The 20192-nt window shown below is 39.0% G+C and overlaps 1 protein-coding gene across 1 annotated transcript in view; it reads right to left on the bottom strand.

The window, feature by feature from the left end:
- TRHDE (thyrotropin releasing hormone degrading enzyme) overlaps nt 1–20192 on the bottom strand; it is a 431921-nt gene that overhangs the window by 274484 nt on the left and 137245 nt on the right. The window contains exon 3 of the mRNA XM_081483982.1: nt 16150–16276. Within this exon, the coding sequence (XP_081340108.1) occupies nt 16150–16276 (127 nt within the window). The remainder of the gene's footprint in view (nt 1–16149; nt 16277–20192) is intronic.

Here is a 20192-nt window from a genome sequence, read left to right as displayed (position 1 = left end):
TTGTTGAACAAAGAGGTTATTGAGTAATATAGGATTCAGCAAACTGCAGCCTATGGGCCAAATCTGGATAGGCATGTTGCTGTTGTTTAGTTGCTCAGTCATGTCTGACTCTTTGCAGTCTCATGGACTAAGTACACCAGGCTCGCCTTCCTTCACCATCTCCTGCAGTTCGCACACATTCTTATCTATTGGGTTGGTAAAGCTATCTAACCATCTCATCCTCTGCCACTCCCTTCTCCTTTTGCCTTCAAACTTTCTTAGCATCAGGGTCTTTTCCAATAAGCAGGCTCTTCATATCAGGTGACCAAACTACTGGAACTTCAGCTTCAGCATCAGTCCTCGGGTCAGTCAACATCTCACTGAATATTCAGGGTTGATTTCCTTCAGGATTGACTGGTTTGATCTCCTTGCTGTCCAAGGGACTCTCAAAAGTCTTCTACAGCACCACATCAAAATCATCAATTCACTGGCTTCTTTATGGTCCAACTCTCACATCCGAACATGACTACTGGAAAAACCATAGCTTTGACTATATGGATCTTTGTCATAATATTTTATTAGAACATAAGCATGTTTATTTATTGCTGTGTTGTCTATGGTTGCTTTTTTTCTTACTATAATGACAGAGTTGAAAAGTTGCAACCAAGATAGCATGGTTCGCAAAGCTGAAAATACTTTCTATCTGAGCCTTACAGAGAAAGTTTGCTGATCACTATTATATTGACTGTGGAGACTTCTCTGCATGATTAAAATTCTCTCTAATCACAGGCTTTTTTTCATGACAGATGAGAGGGAGAGATAAGGCAAAGTAACAGATATTTTAAGAGCTAAAGCAATAACTTCTTCTTAAATGATCAAAATAATTTAAGCAAAATAGAATTGTAATAGGAAGACCACCATAATTCAAGTGGTTTCTACACTCTTTATTTTGGCCTTGTCCTCACTGTCATCCCCACCACAATCTAAGCAATCTTGTAAATGACTCAAGCCCATGGTCATGCATGGAAGTATTAGATAGCTTGGGCTGCAATAACAAAATATCATAGACTGGGTGACTTAAACGTAAATAACAAAGATTCATTTTCTCATAGTTCTGGAACCTAGAAATCTGAGTTTAGGTTGCCAGCAGGGTTAGGTTCTAGAGAGAGCTCTCTTTCTTCTTGCCTTGTAGACAGCCATCTTTTTGCTGTGTCCTCATGTGGAAGATAGAGATCTCACTCATTTCCTCTTTTTACAGAACCACCAGATCTAATGGATTAGGATGCTCCCCTTATGACCTCATTTACCCTCAGTTACCTCTTAATTATCTCCCACCTCCAGATATACTCACAAGGAAAATTAAATCCTCAACATATGAATTTGGGGGAGATACAATTTAATTTATAGCAATAGATTTAAGAAATTATGACTTGAGATATACCCAAATTTCTGCTACAGACATGGAGTTTTGGTTTTGTCCACTAGAGAAATTTAGCTCATCAAGTTTCATACTATGACTTTATTAATATTAATAAAAATTGACAGGCTATATCTCAATGTACTTAAAAGCTAAATGATCACAAACATTATCAACTTACCAATTATTTTACAGTTTAGTGAATATGTTTCAGTCTGTAAAATAAAAAGAATTGCTAAACAATTTAAAAGCTAAAAACCAGTCTATTTTATATTATTGGAGACACATTCTAGGTCATTCATAAATTATTTCCCATATGAAGGTAAAAACCATAAGGAAAAAAATAAAGCCAATAAAGAATAAATCTAAGTTATAAACCATTAAAATTCTTCCAACTGAAAAAATAGCATTTGAGACCCACCCTCTCTTTCAAAATTACCCTTTAAAAGCTTAAGAAATGCCCTAAAGGCTTCATTTACAACAACCGTATTAGATTTGCTCTGCTTGTATACTGCACCTCCCTTACAGGCTAAGGTTTATTTCACACTTCAGTCTGTTTTACATTTCAAAGACCATAGCAGAGGTATCAAAATTCTCAAAAGCAGGAATAAAAAATTTTAAGCTAAAACATAGACCAGTAGTCCATTTTCCATTTGAAATCTTTCAAAAAGTTTTAGTCTCAATCCTAGATCCCTGTAGTGTCACAGCAGATAAAGTTGTAATGTTAAAACTTTAAAAATAGCAGATTTTATGGTAACACTTCATTCTCAAATGATTATATCACTTCTATATTAGCTAAAATTTTTTCTAACATTTTTTTACTTGTAATAATCTCTCCATATCCAGCAAAGTTGAATTTTATATAGTTTACTGAGGATCAAACTCCTGTATTTGAAAAAGAGAGTAAACAAAATATGTACGCCTCACTCAGGTTACAACAGCGCATCTGTGTTTCACACAACAAAACTGTAAGCAGATATTCTGTGGTTTTAGGCTTCCGTGGTGGCTCAGATGGTAAAGAATCTGCCTGCAATGCAGGAGATCCCCGAGTTTAATCGGGGAAGATTCTCTGGAGAACGAAATGGCTACCCACTCCGGTATTCTTGACTGGAGAATTCCATAGACAGAGGAACCTGGAGGGCTACAGTCCATGGGGTCATAAAGTCAGACACGTCTGAGCGACCAACACATACTCACACATACAACACGCACGCAGATACACATAGGTTTACTACATTTTCTTATCTGATAAGATCGAAAGACCTTAATGCCAAAGGCAAAGGGATGCCCCATTATGATTATCACTTAGAATGCCTAAACCTTGGAAACAATAATAAATCAATAAATAATCACTGCAAATCTTTACAGTGGAAACATGTGAAAAGTTCTGAATAAGTAAAGAACACTGTCACAATTACACTGGGACAAAGGAAAAAAAAAAACACACGCACACATTTTGACTCTCTCCTCAGAGCCTCGAGCCTTAATTGATTTTTAGATACTTAACCCTAATTTACATAACTCTCCCTCAGTCTCAGCTTCTTGAAATGAAGCTATTTGGAAAAACCTTCTGATTTAAATAGCTAAGCTATTTTAGCTCTCAAGTTTATGGCGACTGTCACCTTTCTTTTAAAACTGCCTGACTGGCCTTGCATCCCTAGTAATAGGCAGCAATTCCCAGCCTAGATTTAATGAAATGCTCCTCCCTTTCTTTAGGGTTTTGAATTGCAATTTGGCTATAATTGATTCCAGATTGACCAATAGCCAGTGAAGGAAGCAACTCACTCTCAGAAGAGGATTATTACTACCATTATTTTGTTCTAAATACAGCTGTTCTATCTAGAAAACACAGAAAATGCAAACTATTTATCTTGCTATTTAATTGCAAATAACCAAGAAAAAGTGAAGGAGCCACAAAAAGACTGTTCCCTTTCATTGTAGATACACAGAAAAAGTAAGCCACTTTGGGGTTGGCTGGGATGAGAGAAAGCTCATAGTTTTTCAACCTTGTCATAATTTTCTAAACTGTAGTTGGGAGGAACTGACATCAAAGCTTTACTTGAAGGCCTATCATAAAGTAGTAAACTCTGTTGCTCCTTCCTTCAAAATATTCAGAATCTGCCCAAATCTCACCACCTTCACTTCTATGACTCTGGTTCAATATAGCATTACTTGTTGGATTAATATAATTGCATCTCTCTGCTTTGTGTGTGGCTCCCCTCCTCCCACCAACCTATTCCTCATGAGATAGCCAGTCAGTGTGAGCCCTTAAAATGTAAGTTATGGCAGATCATGTCTGCTATGGACTGAATTGTATCCACCAAAATTCAGACACTGAAGCCCTAACTCTCTATGTGATGGTATTTGGAGATGGGGCCTTCTGGAGGAAGGTCATCAGGCTTAGAAGGTTAGAAGAATGGCTCCTCATCATGGGATTAGTATTCTCATCAGAATAATCACCAGAGCTTGCTTTGTCTCCCTCTGCCAAATGAAAGGACCCACCCAGTGGCTCAGCAGTAAAGAATCCATCTGCAATACAGGAGTTGCAGGAGATGTGGATTCGATTCCTGGGTCTGGAAGATCCCCTGGAGGAGGGCATGTCAACCTATTCCAGTATTCTTGCCTGGAGAATCCCTTGGACAGAGGAGCCTGGTGGGCTATGGTCCATAGGGTCGCAAAGAGTCGGACACGACTGAAGCAACTTAGCACACACTCGTGCCACATGAAGACACAGAAAGGCAGGCGCCTGCAAACCAGGAAGACGGCTCTCACCGAAACTCAACCATACTGGCACCCTGATCTCAGAATCCAGCCTGCAGAACTATGAGAAAATAAATTTCTGTTGTAGAAGCCACCCAGTCTACAGTATTTTATTATGGTAGCCTGAGCCTCTAAAGAAATGCCTTTGCTCAAAATAAAAGTGCATGTCATTCAATGGCTAACCAACAGGACTTCACCACTTGGCCCAGTTACCTCTCAGACTTCATCTCCCCTGAGAGTCTCGCTCACCCTGCATCAGGCACACTGGTTCTTCAACAAGTCAGATCACCTCTTCCTTAGAGTTTGCTCACTCTTTAGGATTTTGAATCAAGAGTCACCATTTCAGCAAGGCATTCCCTGACCATCCACCCTGTTTAAAACTGCAGCCCTCCCCCAGCCAACATTTCCAACACTTACCTCTCTACATTATAGTCTCTAAAGTAGTTATTACTTTCTCACATTATATAGTTTATTGTTTGTTTCTCTCCCCTATTAAAATATAAGCCCAATGAGGATGGGGACTGCTGTCTCTGTGAGGACCTGTTTATTCTTCAGAATCTAACAAAACAGTGTCTAGTATATAATACATATTCAACAATGTCATCAGGTACATGAAACAATGTTGTTTTCATTTCAAAGAACAAGAAGAAAAAGAGTCAATAGACAACTAGATACTTGTTTCATTTTCAGGTTGCAAAATCATCCCAGCTGCAAAGTATAGACTCTTAATAGCCTCAGTCTAGAACTGCCAAGATAATGAACCAAAAACTCAGCACTTCTGGTTATCAACTCACCCATTTTTCACCAACAATTTCCAATACATAAGCCCTAGTGAGACAGTGGTTCAACTACAACTAATTCATCTTTCACCTCTTTTATCCATATTTGCCAAAAAACAAACAAACAAACAAAGAGTTTCTTGGTGGTTTAAATGTTGCTGCTGTTTGGTCATTAAGTCATGTCTGACTCGTTTGGAACTCCATGGACTAAAGCCTGCTAGGCTCCCCTGTCCCAGGATTTTCCAAGCAAGAATACTCGAGTGGGTTGCCATTTCCTTCTCCAGAGGATCTCCCCAGCTCAGAAGTCAAACCCACGTCTCTGTATTGGGAGGCAGATTCTTTATCATTGAGCTACCTGGGAAGACCACATCATCATTATTTCTTTGCTTATTTTATTTTATTTTTTAAAAAGCATATTTTATTCATTCACAAAGTAGTCAAATATTTGCCTCTTTTTGCTTTCTGATGTGGTGAAGACAGTTTAAAGAGGAAGAAGTGGAGATTACTCATTCATTCAACAATAGTTTATTAATCATTTACCTTGGGTCAACCACTGTTCTAGGCACAGAGACCAGATCAGCAGACAAAGAGACCAAAATGTCTATTCTCACAGAACATTAACATGTGGCAAAGGAGGAGAGGCAGCTTGGAGACAAATCATAAAAGAAAACACAAATAAAATACATGCTGGAGAAGTAATTATAAGTGCTATGAAGAAAAGTAAATCAGCAAAAAGACATGGGGAGTGATCAGCAAGGCTGTGATTTAGCAGCAGGATCAAAGAAGACCTTCCTAGAAATGGTGATATTTCAGTCATGTACATATCTGATGGAAGAATGAGTGTGAATACCCAACGCTAGAGCACACTTGGTATGTTGGTGAAAAGACAAGGATGGCACTGCAGCTGAAACAGAGAGACTGAGCAAGAGAGAAGCAGGCGATAAAGCTGGAGTAGAGAGGCCAGATCCTCAAGGGTCTTGCAGGCCAAAGGAAGAATTCTGGATTCTATTACTTTACTATTTTTTAAGATATCATTTTTTAAATTGGAGTATAATTGATTCTTGCCTGGAGAATCCCATGAACAGAGGAGCCTGGTGGGCTACAGTCCATGGGGTCGCAAGAGTCGGACACAACTTAGTGACTAAACCACCACATAATTGCTTTACAATGTTTTGTTAGCTTCTGTTGTACAACGAGGTGAATCAAGTGTATGTATACATATACCCCCCCCCCCTTGAGCCTCCCACCCCACTAGGTAATCACAGAGCACCAAGCTAAGCTCCCTATGATATACCACAGGTTCCCACTAGCTACCTATTTCACACATGGTGGTGTATTTATGTCAAATCTAGTCTCCCAATTCATCCCAACCCTCCCCTTCCCCCATGTGTCCACATGCCTATTCTCTACATCAGCATCTCTACAGTTCCATCTCTGTGGTGGAACTAGGCTCATCTATACCATTTTTTTAGAGTCCACAAATGTGTTAATATATGGTATTTTAATGGGAATCCATTGGAATGTTTGAGCAGGAGTGCAACATCACCAGGTAAGTTCAATATCCTTCCCCAAAACTGGGTAAATTCAAGCATCTCGTTTTCTCAGACCACTTTCACTTCACAGTTCAATGAGGTTGAACTGTTGAGCTGGGCAAGACTGAGAATAGTAGCTATGGAAATGGGAAGAAGTGATCAGACACCAAACACATTTAGATAGTCAAAAGAGTTTGTTGATGGCTTAGATGTGTAACACTCAAGAAAAAATCCTGTAAATACAAGGATTTTTTTTTTTTTAATCTGAACAACTTCTGAAGGGATGAAGCTCTCCTTTACTGAGATGGGGGAGATTATGAAGGGAAGAAGATTGTTTAGGATCTGAAGGTAAATTTGAGCATGTTAATTTGAGATAATCGTTACAAATCCAAAAGTAGATATCAAATAGCCAGTAGGATGTACAAGTTTGGAGTTGAGGAGTAAGAACCAGGCTGGAAATATAAATTTGGGAATTCAGTATCAGCAGATGGCATTTAAGCCATGAGACTGGATGAAGTCACCAACAAGGCAGGTATCAAAGAGAAGAGAGGCAAAACCGGAGTCCTGGGCACTCCAGTATTGAGCAGCTAGAGAGGGGAAGAGGAGAAAAAATTTAGACTTTGGAAGAATGTCCGGTGAGAACAAACAAACCCCTCAAGCAGGAAAATGCATTGCCTTGAAAGACAAATGAAAAATGTGTTTCCAGGATTTGGAGAGAGCAACTGTGTCGATACTGCTGACAGCTCAAGATGAAGACTGAGGACTGCCCACTGGATTTAGCAATGTGGAAGCATTAGTGAACTTGACAAGAGCAGTTTTAATACAGTGTTGGGGGCAAAAGCCTGATGCAGAGTGCGCTCAAGAGACAAGAGAAAGCAAGAGATTGGAGTCAGTACAGACAGACAACTCTTTCAAGCAGTTTAGCTGTAAAATAAAGGAGAGAAATGGTGTAGCAGCTGCAGTGAGTATGGATGTGTGTGGTTAGGTTGAGAGAAAGAGAATCACGTTTTTAATGCTGATGGGAAAATACCTAATAAAGAGGGAGAACTGAAAATACAGGAAAGAGAAGAGAGAACTACTGAAGGGTGTCCTTGAGCGAATGAGAGAGGATGGACCAGGTGCACCAAAGGAGAAAGTGCCGTGACTGCACCCATGCCACGTGACCCACATTAACAGGAAGGAAAGCAAATCGTATGGCACAAGGCTCGTGCAGTGATGAACGACACAAGAAAATGTTGAAAGGAGTTATTTCCTGGGACCTCTCTGGTGGTCCGGTGGTTAAGAATCCACCTTGCAATGCAGGAGATACAGGTTCGATCCCTGGTCCAGGAAGATCTCACATGCCATGAGACAACTAAACCTGTGCACTCCAACTACTGAAGCCTGCTTGCTTAGAGTCTGCACTCTGCAGCAAGAGAGGCCACCACAATGAGCAGCCCTCACATCACAATGATGGAGGAGGAAATGGCAGCCCACTCCAGTGTTCCTGCCTGGAGAATCCCTGGGACAGGGGAGCCTGGCTGGCTGTAGCCACGGGGTCACAAGAGTCGGACATGACTGAGCAACAAAACGTTAAACCTTATATCAGAATGAAGAACAGCCCTTGCTCACGGAAACTAGAGAGAGCCCTGACACAGCAAAGAAGACCCAGAGCAGTCAAAAATAAATAAATAATTTTTTGAAAGTTATTTCTTAGTTTAAGAGCATAACTGAAAGGGCCAAATATCTCTGCTGTAATTTGCAAAACAATGCTTCAGAGGCCTCTATAACTAAGTTCTAATTAAGTCAAACACTTTCTAAACTGGCATTTTGTTTTCAGGATAAAAATTCTTTCACAAAAACCATAATTAAATTAGTGAAAATTTATACTTAGGAGTAAATCCAAAATTGTGAAGCTCTGAAATTTTTAAAACTAGAGAAGGAGGGAGGTGGGTGGTAAACAAATTGAACATGTCACAATATTGGCAAACTAGCTAAATAATGAAAAACTTCTCTTCAACTAGATGGTAAGCTTCTAGCAGAACAGGCCACTTAAAATCCACTGCTGAGTACAATACACATAGTAACTACTCAATAAATGCTTGTTGAATTAATTAGTTAATTCAGTTCTATAGCTGGTTTGTGTTGCATTAAATTCTCCATCCAGCATACTTGTAGTTTGCTAGTTTATAGCAGTAATAATCTCATGCATCATTCCCACTAAAATGCGTTGTTTTCATTGATTTGTTTATTTCTATTTTGCGTTAGTAATTGAATGTCATAAACACTGAGCATCGTATATATGTTTTGTTTGCTAGTACAATCTTAGAAGTGTATAGCATGTAATAGCTGCAAAACAGCTTAACAAGAACAGTTAAATGGCTATATTATAGAATAATTAATGAAGGGGAAAATGTCTTGTTAAACTGTGTTAAAATAATTGTTAAATATTGAAGTGACTGTGTCCATTTTAACAGGGTTTGGTGTTGTTTTAGCACAAATGGTTGTCAGAATGAAGGTTAGCAACATATAAAAAATATTTTCCATTAAAAGGCATGATAACTGCTCTTTGGGTTGATGAGAAAATCACCACATGAAGGGTTTCTCAGAAATAAATTACCTTCATAAATGGGAGACCATATTTATTTGACTCCTAAGAGGAAGGAAAAGGATAGTCATTTGAAGAAACTTACTTCTCTACAGCACTTAGTAAACTAGAAGGCAAAGAACTGCCTCATCTGATTCCCTAAAACATGCACTAGTAATGTTAACCCACAGAGAGATCTTTATGTTAGTTTCCATCAAGAAACCATATCATTAAATAGCTCCAGTGTATATTCAAATATTTTTAGGAATTCTAATTGAAGAAAACATTTTGGGAGTGAACGGACATTATACATACTTAGATCAGACTGTATACAAACCACATGCAGAATAGATAGCTAGTGGGAAGTTACTGGACAACCCAGAGAGCTCACCTGGGCATTCTGTGATGACTTAGAGGGGTGGGACTAGGGGTGGAGTAGCGGAGGGGGTGAGGGATGAGGGGGTGGGATGCAGGGTGGGAGGGAGGGAGGCTCACGAGGGAGGGGATACGTGTATACTTATAGCTATGATTCACATTGCTGTACAGCTGAAACCAACACAACATTATAAAGCAACTATCCTCCAATTAAAAATAAATATAAACTAAAAAAGAGCTTCTAGAGATTTTATTTTAAAAAGTAGTATTACTTGAGGCTATCAACGAAACATATATATACTACTCAATATTTACCTAATCAAAAAGTAAGAAAAGTCATAATTTTAAAAATTACATCTCTAATGATAACGCAAGTATGAGATGTATTGATATAGTTAAAATGAGAATAGTATTAAATGATTATCACCTCAAATGTACCCACTACTTAAAGAAAAAAGATACATAATCACAGAGAGTGAAATCTATAGCAGTCAACACAAATATTTTATGAAGGAAAAAACTCCAAAGCTTTACTACTCACAAACAGCAAATCCTCATCCTCATCACCATCACCACCACCTCCATCATCAACGCCACCATAAAGAAATGGATGTATCTGTCATAGCTTAAACAAAACTCAATCACTAAAGCTAACCTTTCTTATTCATGAAGTTCAATAATGCAAGTTATCCCATAGCTTATCTATTCCATTATAGAAAAACAGACTTCATGAACATGATACACAGAGCCCAAGGTATCCATGGCTTTCCCTACCACACAGTTCTCAAAATAACTTCTCCCCTTTCTTCTCCACCTCTAATTAGAGTTGTTTCTTTTTTCAGGAATCAAGTAAAGATGAGGCATCTTTTTACGTGCATTCCATGCCTACAGCATTGCAATGATCCCACAGCCTTAACTACATGGTTCTACATTTTTGCCCTACAAAATTTTGGAGCTTAATTATATTCCATATAGTGTGAGTCTCTAATCCATTCATTCCTGTAAATATCATATTGTCTCCTTAATAAAATCACAACCTCCCTGAAGCCAGAAATTCTTCTTACAAAATAACTATGCTTCCTCTACAAGTACAGCAGCGTGCCAGGAAAGTAATATATTCTTCATAAAAGCATGTTGTCCTTAAAAGAAGTAATCAAGCAAATTCCTTTATAGAACTTACTGATTTACAAACTATACAGTAACAGCAAAGAAAACTGAAAACTACTTCCATAATTAATGGAAATTTAATAGGATGAATAATAAAATATTCCAATAGAAATCTGAGTCACTTTATCTACCATCTAATTGACTTTTAAAAAGTCCATCATGAAAAAAAACATTTAAAATACACATCTTCTGGTAATGAAACTGTAAGTCACGCCTCTTTTTCAAACAAATTTTCTATAAGAACCACATATTACTTTTTAACATCAACATGAAATTGACAAAAATAGCTACTCCATTATTCCTCTAGCAATCAAATTACTTAGTTTATTAAGGTGACTTACATTTCAATTTCTGAATTCTCAAAATTTCTGGAATCTGTTTCACCAGATTCTTAAGATTCTGGAATTAAAAAGCCTGGTTTTGGATTACAAGTCCACTGTTTCCTGCTGTGTGATTCAAGAACATAGTTACTTAGCGCCTAAACTCTGTCACCTGGAAAATGAGAAAAAACAGCCTCAAAAGACTGTAGTAAAGGTTAAATAGGTTAAAAGGTATAAAGTCTTTAAGAATGGCCCACATTTAATAAACACAAGTCCATTTGTTTTTGTAGTTATGTTCAATTGTTTTGAAGATAGGAGGAAAGATAAGTTAATTCTTTATATGTCTACAGCAACCATCTTTTAAAGTAAACCTCCATGCCTCAGAGAGTTCTCGAGAAAATAGGGCACAGAGCTATAGAAAGGCTCGCTTTATTGTATCAAGTAGACTCTATACCTTACATTACAACTTAGCAGTAATGAAGAGAAAATCTCTACAAACTTTATACAAATATTATAATATTAGTATAAGTCTCCTTAGACTAATACACCAGGCTCCTCTGTCCATGGTATTCTCCGTGGATAAGAATATTCTCCAGGCAAGGATACTGGAGCCGGTAGCCATTCCCTTCTTCAAGGGATCTTTCTGACCCAGGGATTGAACCCAAGTCTCCTGCAATGCAGGCAGATTCTTTACTGTCTGAGTCAGCAGGGAAACCTAATATAGTTTCAGTTATCTAATAGATTTAAAAACAAACTCTTACACAGCACACACTGGCTGCCTATTTGGGCTTGAAAATGTTACAGGAATATTGTTATGCAACAAAGAGAATCAATCTTGTTCTAATAGCAAGCATCAGAATTCCTCTTAGGGAACTACTCTCATAAACTACTTGGAGTGGAAACTTAAATCCTTAGAGATGAGCTAATATGAGATGATACAGTGGCAGAGAAAGGTAAACTGTTCAGCATTAGAAATGAACAAGAACTGGGGAAGAGAGAAGACATTACTGAGTTTATGACAGAATAGCAAAGTGGTATTTTTAAGAAAAGAAGGATTCAGTATTAGGTTTTAAAGGTTTGTTTTGGGATTTTGCAATGTCTAACACCCTGACATTCACATTTGCACACATCTCTGCAAACCTTCGGTAGAGTCAGGTCAGCTGGTGAAGACTGTTCTTATCTATGTGTTTCCTCTCCGGCTTCTCTAATCCAAATCAAAGAAAAAGGCAAGTTCCCATCCCCCTTGATATAGCTTGGGACAGGAACAACGTGTGAGGTAAGGAAGTGATCTGTTCACAGAAACAGTGCTTATCAAGAGGTGAGCATTTTTAAAACACAAGTAGTTCTCCTTGTCCATTAGAACTCTCCCATGGGGAATTTTCAGAAATGCTGGTCTGTGATCTGCACTCACAGTCTCTAGTTTCTGCCTCCTCTGCCCAGTGCACCCCTATTTGCTCTTGAACACACCCATCAGGCCTTTGACCTAAAAGCACTCCTGCCAAGGTCACTAGTTACTTTCACATGGTAGCCTCAGTGTATGATCAATTCTCAGTCCTCATCTATCTTCACTAGATGCCTGGAAACATCTCATATACCTGCTTCTTTAGGGTCTTAATCAGTTGCTTCCTCCCCGTAGCCCTTCTCTAGCTCCTAATCTCTCTAACCTCTAAACATCAGATCAGTCCTTCCTGGTTCCTATTCTCTTTTCTACCTGCTCTCACAACTTTGGTGATCCCATCCAGCTTCATACTTTTATCCAATATAACACACTGGCAAATGTGTATTTCTAGCTGGATTCCTCAACCAATTTTCATATTCATAAATTCAACTGTCTACTTGAATTTCCTAGAGACATCAAGCTGCCACTTAAATGTTTAAAATGATCTCTTTCCACAATCCTCTCTCAGTAAATGACAATTCCATCCTTCTAGTTATAAGGCACAAAATCTTGGATTCACTCACAGTACGTCTCTTTCCCTCAGATCTCACATCTGGCTCATCGCTGTCTCTACTTCCAAGATATCCCTAGAATTGGACCACTTCTGACTATCTCACTCTTAAGATCCCAGTCCAAGCAGCTATCAAACTGTGCCTGCATTTTGCCATAGCCTCTTAACTGGTTTTCGTGTCTCTGTCCTTTCTCCCTACAACAGGTCTTTCAGTCTCAGCATCACTAATATTTTGGGCCAGATAACTCTTGGTTGTAGGAGACTATCACGTGCACTGTGGGACATTTAGCAGCACTGCTAGTCTCTACCCACTAAATGCCTGTAGTACATTCCTCCAGTCCCTCCTGAGTTACGAGAAACAAAAATGTCTTCAGATATTACCAAGTGCCTCTGAGGGACAAAATCACCCTCGGTGGAGAACCACTGCTCTACAGTGTATTCAGCCTAGTGAACACACTTTATAACAGAAACCAGATAATGTAATACTTCTGCTCAAAACTGGACAATAAATCTGCGTCTTATTAAAAAAAAAAAAAATCCTTACCACAGCCTGCTGGCCCTACATGATATGTCACCCACTCATCACTCCTTGACCTCATCTGCTATTTCTCAACCCATTAAATCACTCTCCTCCAGTCATACTTGCCTCTTGGCTATTCCACAAATACATGAAAGCCCTCATCTCAAGAGCTGGGCACTGTGTTCCTTCTGGCTAGAGTCCTTGCTCCATGATAGCCCCTTGGCTTACCCCTTCACTCCTTTAAGTCCTCTGCTCCAAAGTCAGCTTCCCAATGAAGCTTTCAATATCCCCCCTTTTAAAAACCTCAGCCTTTTCTCCATGCCCCATCTGCTCCCTGCACTTCCTACCCCTCCATTCTCTCTATATTTTTTATTTGTCTAGTTTTTGCTGGGCTGGGTCTTTGTTGCCGTGTGCAGACTTTTCTCCAGTTGTGGCGAGCAGGGTCTACTCTCCAGGTGTGCGCACAGACTTCTGATTGTGGGGGCTTCTCTTGCTGTGCAGCACCAGCTCTAGGGCATGTGGGCTTCAGGAGCTTCGGCTTCTCATCTCCATAGTCGTGGCTCAAGGACGCTGGAGTGCAGGCCAGTAGTTGTGGCACACGGGCTTAGTTGCCCCGTAGCATGTGGGATCTTCCTAGACCAGGGATCAAACCCATATCCCCTGCATTGCAAAGTGGACTCCCAGCCACTAGACCGCCAGGGAAGCCCTCTAGCTCTCTGTTATTGGCATTTATCTTCATCTGATATGCTATGCTGCTTAGCACCTTCAGTCCTGTCCGACTCTGTGCGACCCTATGCACTGTAGCCCACCAGCCTCCTTTGCCCATGGAATTCTTCAGACAAGAGGACTAGAATGGGCTGTCATTTCCTTCTCCGGGGGGGATAAAAAGTAAGGATTTGTCCAAATGCTTCTATGCTTCAGAATTTTTATGTAGGGAGTATTTGGAAAGCATACTTACAAATCTATTAACATGTAGCTCTAAATATCCACAGGTATATTAAAAAAGTAGAGCTTTAAGAGAAAATGTACAAACTGCAGGGGCTGTGAAAATTCCCCTAGATACATAAAAAGGAGTGTGCGGGGGTAAGTCAAATCACTCAATTATATATGCCATAAGGTAATTTACCAAGTAATAGTAACAGGGAACAAAGCTCTTTTCTATGGATGAAAGCCCACATAGTTCAATTGTGAGTGAAAGAGAGGAACAGAAATGCTTCCTGCTGCAAGCAGACAACTACATGGAACCCCCTGAAGTTATAAATTGAGCTCCTCTACTGATTACCGGTCTGAAGGGGACAAAGATCCACATTTTATTTCTCTTGCTGAATGAGCAACATGGCACTGGTGAATTTTACATTAGGGTCAAGCTGGGACGGTCCCAGCCTGCTTTACCTGGAGTAGAAGAACAGTGTCATCCCATGCAAAATGGGGTCAGGTCTTCCTTTCTGCCTTGGGTGCCTACCAGGGAGATTTCAGTACAGCAGATTCTAATAGGGAAGTTGATATTGAGGTGGAAATAAAGAAGGCAGAATAAAACAAAACATAGATCTTATTTGAAATAAAAATTTGTTTAGAAATTTGAAAGAAAAGCTTAGAGATTCTAAGCTTACATGTTTCAAAAGACCTCAGAATTTTGTACCATCACTCATTAAAACTGTATGCTGTACCCATTGACAACAACATCAACTATTCTATTTTCTGAATCACTGATGGTAAGACCACTAAATCTACACAGCAGGCAGTTACTTTAGTGAAATAGGCCCATCTCCAGAGAGAGAGAAGAACTGTGGTTCAAATGTTAATACTTTTGATCAAGTAAGTACTTTATTTTTGTCAGTAAGTGATAATTCTTATGTAGATGTTGATTAACAATGTTCCTGAGAAGGATAATGGATGGGGAAGAAGGGTTGAGGAACAACAAACTGTTATGATGTAATATTTCAAAACAGGTTTTCTGAGAAGTAAAAATCACTTCAGCACTTCTAATGGATATAGGATATATATATATATATATATACACACAAACACACATATATATATATCTTCCTGGAACATCATAGCTCACTCCCTGCAAAAGCAGCAGTTTCATTCAAATTAGGACAACAAAATTCATTCATTTATTCATATAACAAATAATTATTGAACTTACTCTCTTTGTAAAAGAAAGACATGTGAATACAATCTCCATCATTGCAATTTTCCTTGTCTCTTGCTTTTATTCTACTTACTATAAATATGTACTCAAAATATGACTGACTGAACAAAAATAATCTAAGGGATAACCAATAAATTCAAGTCTGACATCTGAGAATTAGGAAACAGAAACCAATCAATGAGTGCCTTCTTAGTGAAAAATATTGAATAGTTCTGGGAATCATCAAGACCTAGCTTGAAATCCTAACTCCTTTTCTGATTGGCTGTCTGAGTGAATTGAGACTTCCAGGTCTCAATTCCCTTATGTGGAAAGTATTCTAACAGTACCTACCCACAGAGCAGTTACAAGGATTAAATGAAATGTTGGCAAGCACCCCACCTTAGTGCTTATTCAACAAATTAGCTATTTGGGTTATCTTTTGGAAGCTTAAACTTCCATAATGCCTTTCTTAATTCCTATGAGCAACACCAAATTTTATTTTACCTCTTCAGAAGAAACTATTTTCTGTTCTCTTCTCTAAAAATAAAACCCTTGGAATTTTTATATTTCTGGATGCTTCAGATACATGCATGAATAAGAAATTCCACTTCCAAGAAGTCCTTCCAACACAATAACCAAGAAAATTCTTACCTAGTTTTGGCAAGGAATAGGGCACTTTAAAGTAGTCTTCATAAAATTCTATTAATCTCTTTGCTATATGGAGCGCATAGTCTCCGGATCCTCTTCTGATAGCATCAGGTCTTGCATACAAGCGTACCTAATTTAAAACATATATAAAAGTTAGATACTCGAATTTTATCTTCCCCGCAGGTATGAATCTACACAAATCACTTTGAACACTACAAAAATTAAGCAGCATTCCTGTTCATATATCAAAGCTGGGACTGAAAGAACCAAACTTAAACAATTAAAGTAACCAAAATGAGCAAGTCACAATTTCCCAGCTTTACAAGTTGACATAGAGAAGATTTATACACCTTGCATCAAAATAAATATTCAAAGTTATCACTTACATGTGCTTGCTAGAGATAGGAAAGTATGGTGGATTAGTATAATGGTTCCCTGACTATGTTGAAAGCAGGCAGGATGTGGTGACTCGGCAGGAGAGAAAATTCATGGTTTGTTAAAGATATACTACAACAAGCTTTGGAAGTATTACCTGGCTGAACAAAAAACTAATTTATGCTTCTACTTTTCTTTGGAAGCAACTATCCAACTGTCCTTATTCTCAATATGCAAAGCAGGAATAGAAAACTTTTCATGTACAAAAATGATTGCCATTCTGGAAGGCTGTCTTGAGGAAGGCAACTGTTCCCAGCTTCAAAACCAGCTGAAGTAATTCATATTTCTAACACAATCCAGATATTTCATATTGATTTTCAAATCAAGCATTGTGTATTATCTAGTCCTTGGCCAAAAGGAGCCTGAGGCAAATAACATAAAACTGAACAAAACTAACAACTGTACAGAAAAGGTTAAAATGAGATTAGTTTTCTTAAAGCTTTCATAAAGCTCTCCAGCATCTTTCTTTCCAAAGGCTAAATCTATTTTTCACAGATGTGGTCCCTAATCCTCATATCAATTCTGTGAATAAGAAATATGTGCTTTGTGGAGCAGTGGAGAGCCCTGCAGCCCAGGAGTTGGGTTTACTCCTACTCTGCCGCTAACTAAGCTGTGTGATATTGAACAAATTACTTAACCTCTTCCAGTCTCAAAAGTTCTCCTTTATAAAATGAAGGCATTGGCCACCAGCTGGTTGCTAAAGTGCTTTCCAGTCCAAAACCACATTACTTCCAATCCCATTTTACAGATAAAGGATCTTTGCAAATCACTAAAAACATAAATAGATGACTCTGTGTGTGGAAATGGATATTTATATACAAACAGGAAGACAGAAGAAAGCTGCACTCTATCATATAAAAATGGATTTTACAATTAACTCTTTATTATCCTTGCTTCAGGAAAGAGAACAGAGATGTGTGTAATCAAAAAGAGCAAAAAGTCAAAAAAAATACATTCTGACTTTGTTAGAAAGATCTGTGATTCAACAATATATTCACCAAATTCAATAACTATTATTTACTGAAATTGTGAATTGCCTTTTCACCTGACACTCAAATGAAATATCAAATGTTGTTCACAGTCACCTGCAGTGTTGGTTGGCAGGAGGATGAGACCATAAATTGTCAGGAAACACCATCTGCGAAAGCAGAACCTAACACTCTCAGAGAGACAGTGGTTATGATCTCCTACCCTTGACATCAACTGCTTATAAACATGAAAGGTCTTGAATTCCCAAAAAGCAGATCCTAAGGAAAGCATGAGTGTACAGGTGATTTATTAAGGAAGTGTTCTCAAGGGAAAACCTACAAGGGAGCAAGGGAAGCAATATAAGAAAGCATAAAAAGCCAAGCAAGGGTGCAATTTCAAGTGAAGTCCTGGCCTCAGCCGAATCCTATAGGGAGTCCTAGCTTGTAAATTGCACTGGAGAGTTTCTGCTGCCTTGAGGCAAGAGAGCTCCCATATTCCTGCTCCTCAGTCATTGGCTACTAGTTACCAAGGGGAAAGCATTAAATTCCAGGATTTTGTTTTGGAGCATCTGGATGACATAGTTCCAGCGGCTCAAGGATAGTCCTTGGGAGAAGAGTTCAGATATGAACTGTTAGAAGCAGAACAGGGAGAGCTGGGGGATAAGCACCCCAAACAGAAAAGGACACCTGGTGTGTTCACTGACAGCACACACTACAGACAAGACTCATTCATGCCCGTGTTTGTTCACTCAACATTTATTTGCCACCTGTTTTGCACCAGGGCCTGGACTAAGCCTTTTTAACTTAGTGATGAAGAAGACAGGTTCTCTAATTAGAGATGATTCAAAGTATTACAGGGAAATCCTTGGTGGCTCAGACGGTAAAGCATCTGCCTATAATGTGAGAGACCCAAGGTCGATCCCTGGGTTGGGAAGATCCCCTGGAGAAGGAAATGGCAACCCACTCCAATACTCTTGCCTGGAAAACCCCATGGACAGAGGAGCCTGGTAGGCTACAGTCCACGGGGTCACAAAAAGTCGGACAAGACTGAGTGACTTCACTTTCACTTTCTTTTCAAAGCATTACTAAGTACAAAAAGCAGTAAAGGTGGAATTCCCATTCTCAAAGACCCTCCCATTCACAGGTAAATTAGATTACAATAACAGGTAACAATACATGCCCAGTGATGGTAAACTCTAAGTGCCAAGTGGATACTGAGGAGAATAGATAGTTTTCAGAAGGTTCAAGGTGAATTAAATAGTAAATTCATATGCAAACCATAACCAGGAACATTGCAAAATAATGCAGCAAAAGGTCACTGATTTTACTCCTAAGGAATATCATTGATTTTAGTAGAAACACAGCCATTCCTATCAGTCAACTCTACCAGTCAGTCAAGCTATCTGTAGGCCCAGACAAGAGATGCACAATTAAATCAATCTAGTTGTCAAGACTTGATGGAAATGATCCAATTTCAGTGAGAATCATACCCATGCTTAGGACCGTGTCTTCATTTGTTCATTTAAACATTTATCGCATATCTGCTGTGTGCCAGGCATTGTACTAGAGAGTAGAAATAGAACAATAAAAATTTCTGCCACAAAATAAACAAAGCATTTACTGTTATTTCTCTTAAGAGGCTCACAATGTGGAGAACCAAACTAATCAACGGCAAAATACAATGTGAGAAATGTAACTGCATTTTGCCTTCCCTTCCATTACAATGGATGACCTGACCTCCTGTAATGTAATAGAATGAACACCCATTGCAAAGGACTGAGCCCCTGTCCAGGGCCAAACCATATTCTATCCTTCCTGCCTTTTCAAAGACACTGTTCTCAAAATTCTTCCCTTCATGTCTTGTATCACCAATTTTGGCTCCCATACTGGATCCTTTTCATCAGCAAATACTCTGTATCATTTCCTATGTTTAAGAAAAAATCTTTCTTGACTACAGTTCCTCCAGCTATGGTTTCCAGCAAGAGTCCTTTATACTTAGAATTAACATAGAATTTCTATATAATTAGAATTAACATATCTTACCTAACTTTCAGTTCAGTTCGGTGCAGTCGCTCAGTCATGTCCAACTCTTTGTGACCCCATGAATCGCAGCACAACAGGCCTCCCTGTCCATCACCAACTCCTGAAGTTTACCCAAACCCATGCCATCGAGTCAGTAATGCCATCCAACCATCTCATCCTCTGTCATCCCCTTCTCCTCCTGCCCTCAATCCTTCCCAGCATTAGGGTCTTTTCCAATGAGTCAACTCTTCCCATGAGGTGGCCAAAGTATTGGAGTTTCAGCTTCAACATCAGTCCTTCCAATGAACACCCAGGACTGATCTCCTTTAGGATGAACTGGTTGGATCTTCTTGCAGCCCAAGGGACTCTCAAGAGTCTTCTCCAACACCACAGTTTAAAAGCATCAATTCTTTGGCGTTCAGCTTTCTTCACTGTCCAACACTCACATCCACACATGACCACTGGAAAAACCATAGCCTTGACTAGACGGACCTTTGTTGGCAAAGTAATGTCTCTGCTTTTAAATATGCTATCTAGGTTGGTCATAACCTTCCTTCCAAGGAGTAAGCGTCTTTTAATTTCATTGGCTGCAAGCACCATCAGCAGTGATTTTGGAGCCCA

Source organism: Giraffa tippelskirchi, chromosome 4 (assembly GCF_054371585.1).
Source record: "Giraffa tippelskirchi isolate mGirTip1 chromosome 4, T2T-mGirTip1v1.2.pri, whole genome shotgun sequence".
In the NCBI taxonomy this organism is placed as follows: Eukaryota; Metazoa; Chordata; class Mammalia; order Artiodactyla; family Giraffidae; genus Giraffa; species Giraffa tippelskirchi.
Note: the sequence above shows the minus strand (reverse complement) of the source record. Positions and strands in the feature narration are given on the sequence as shown.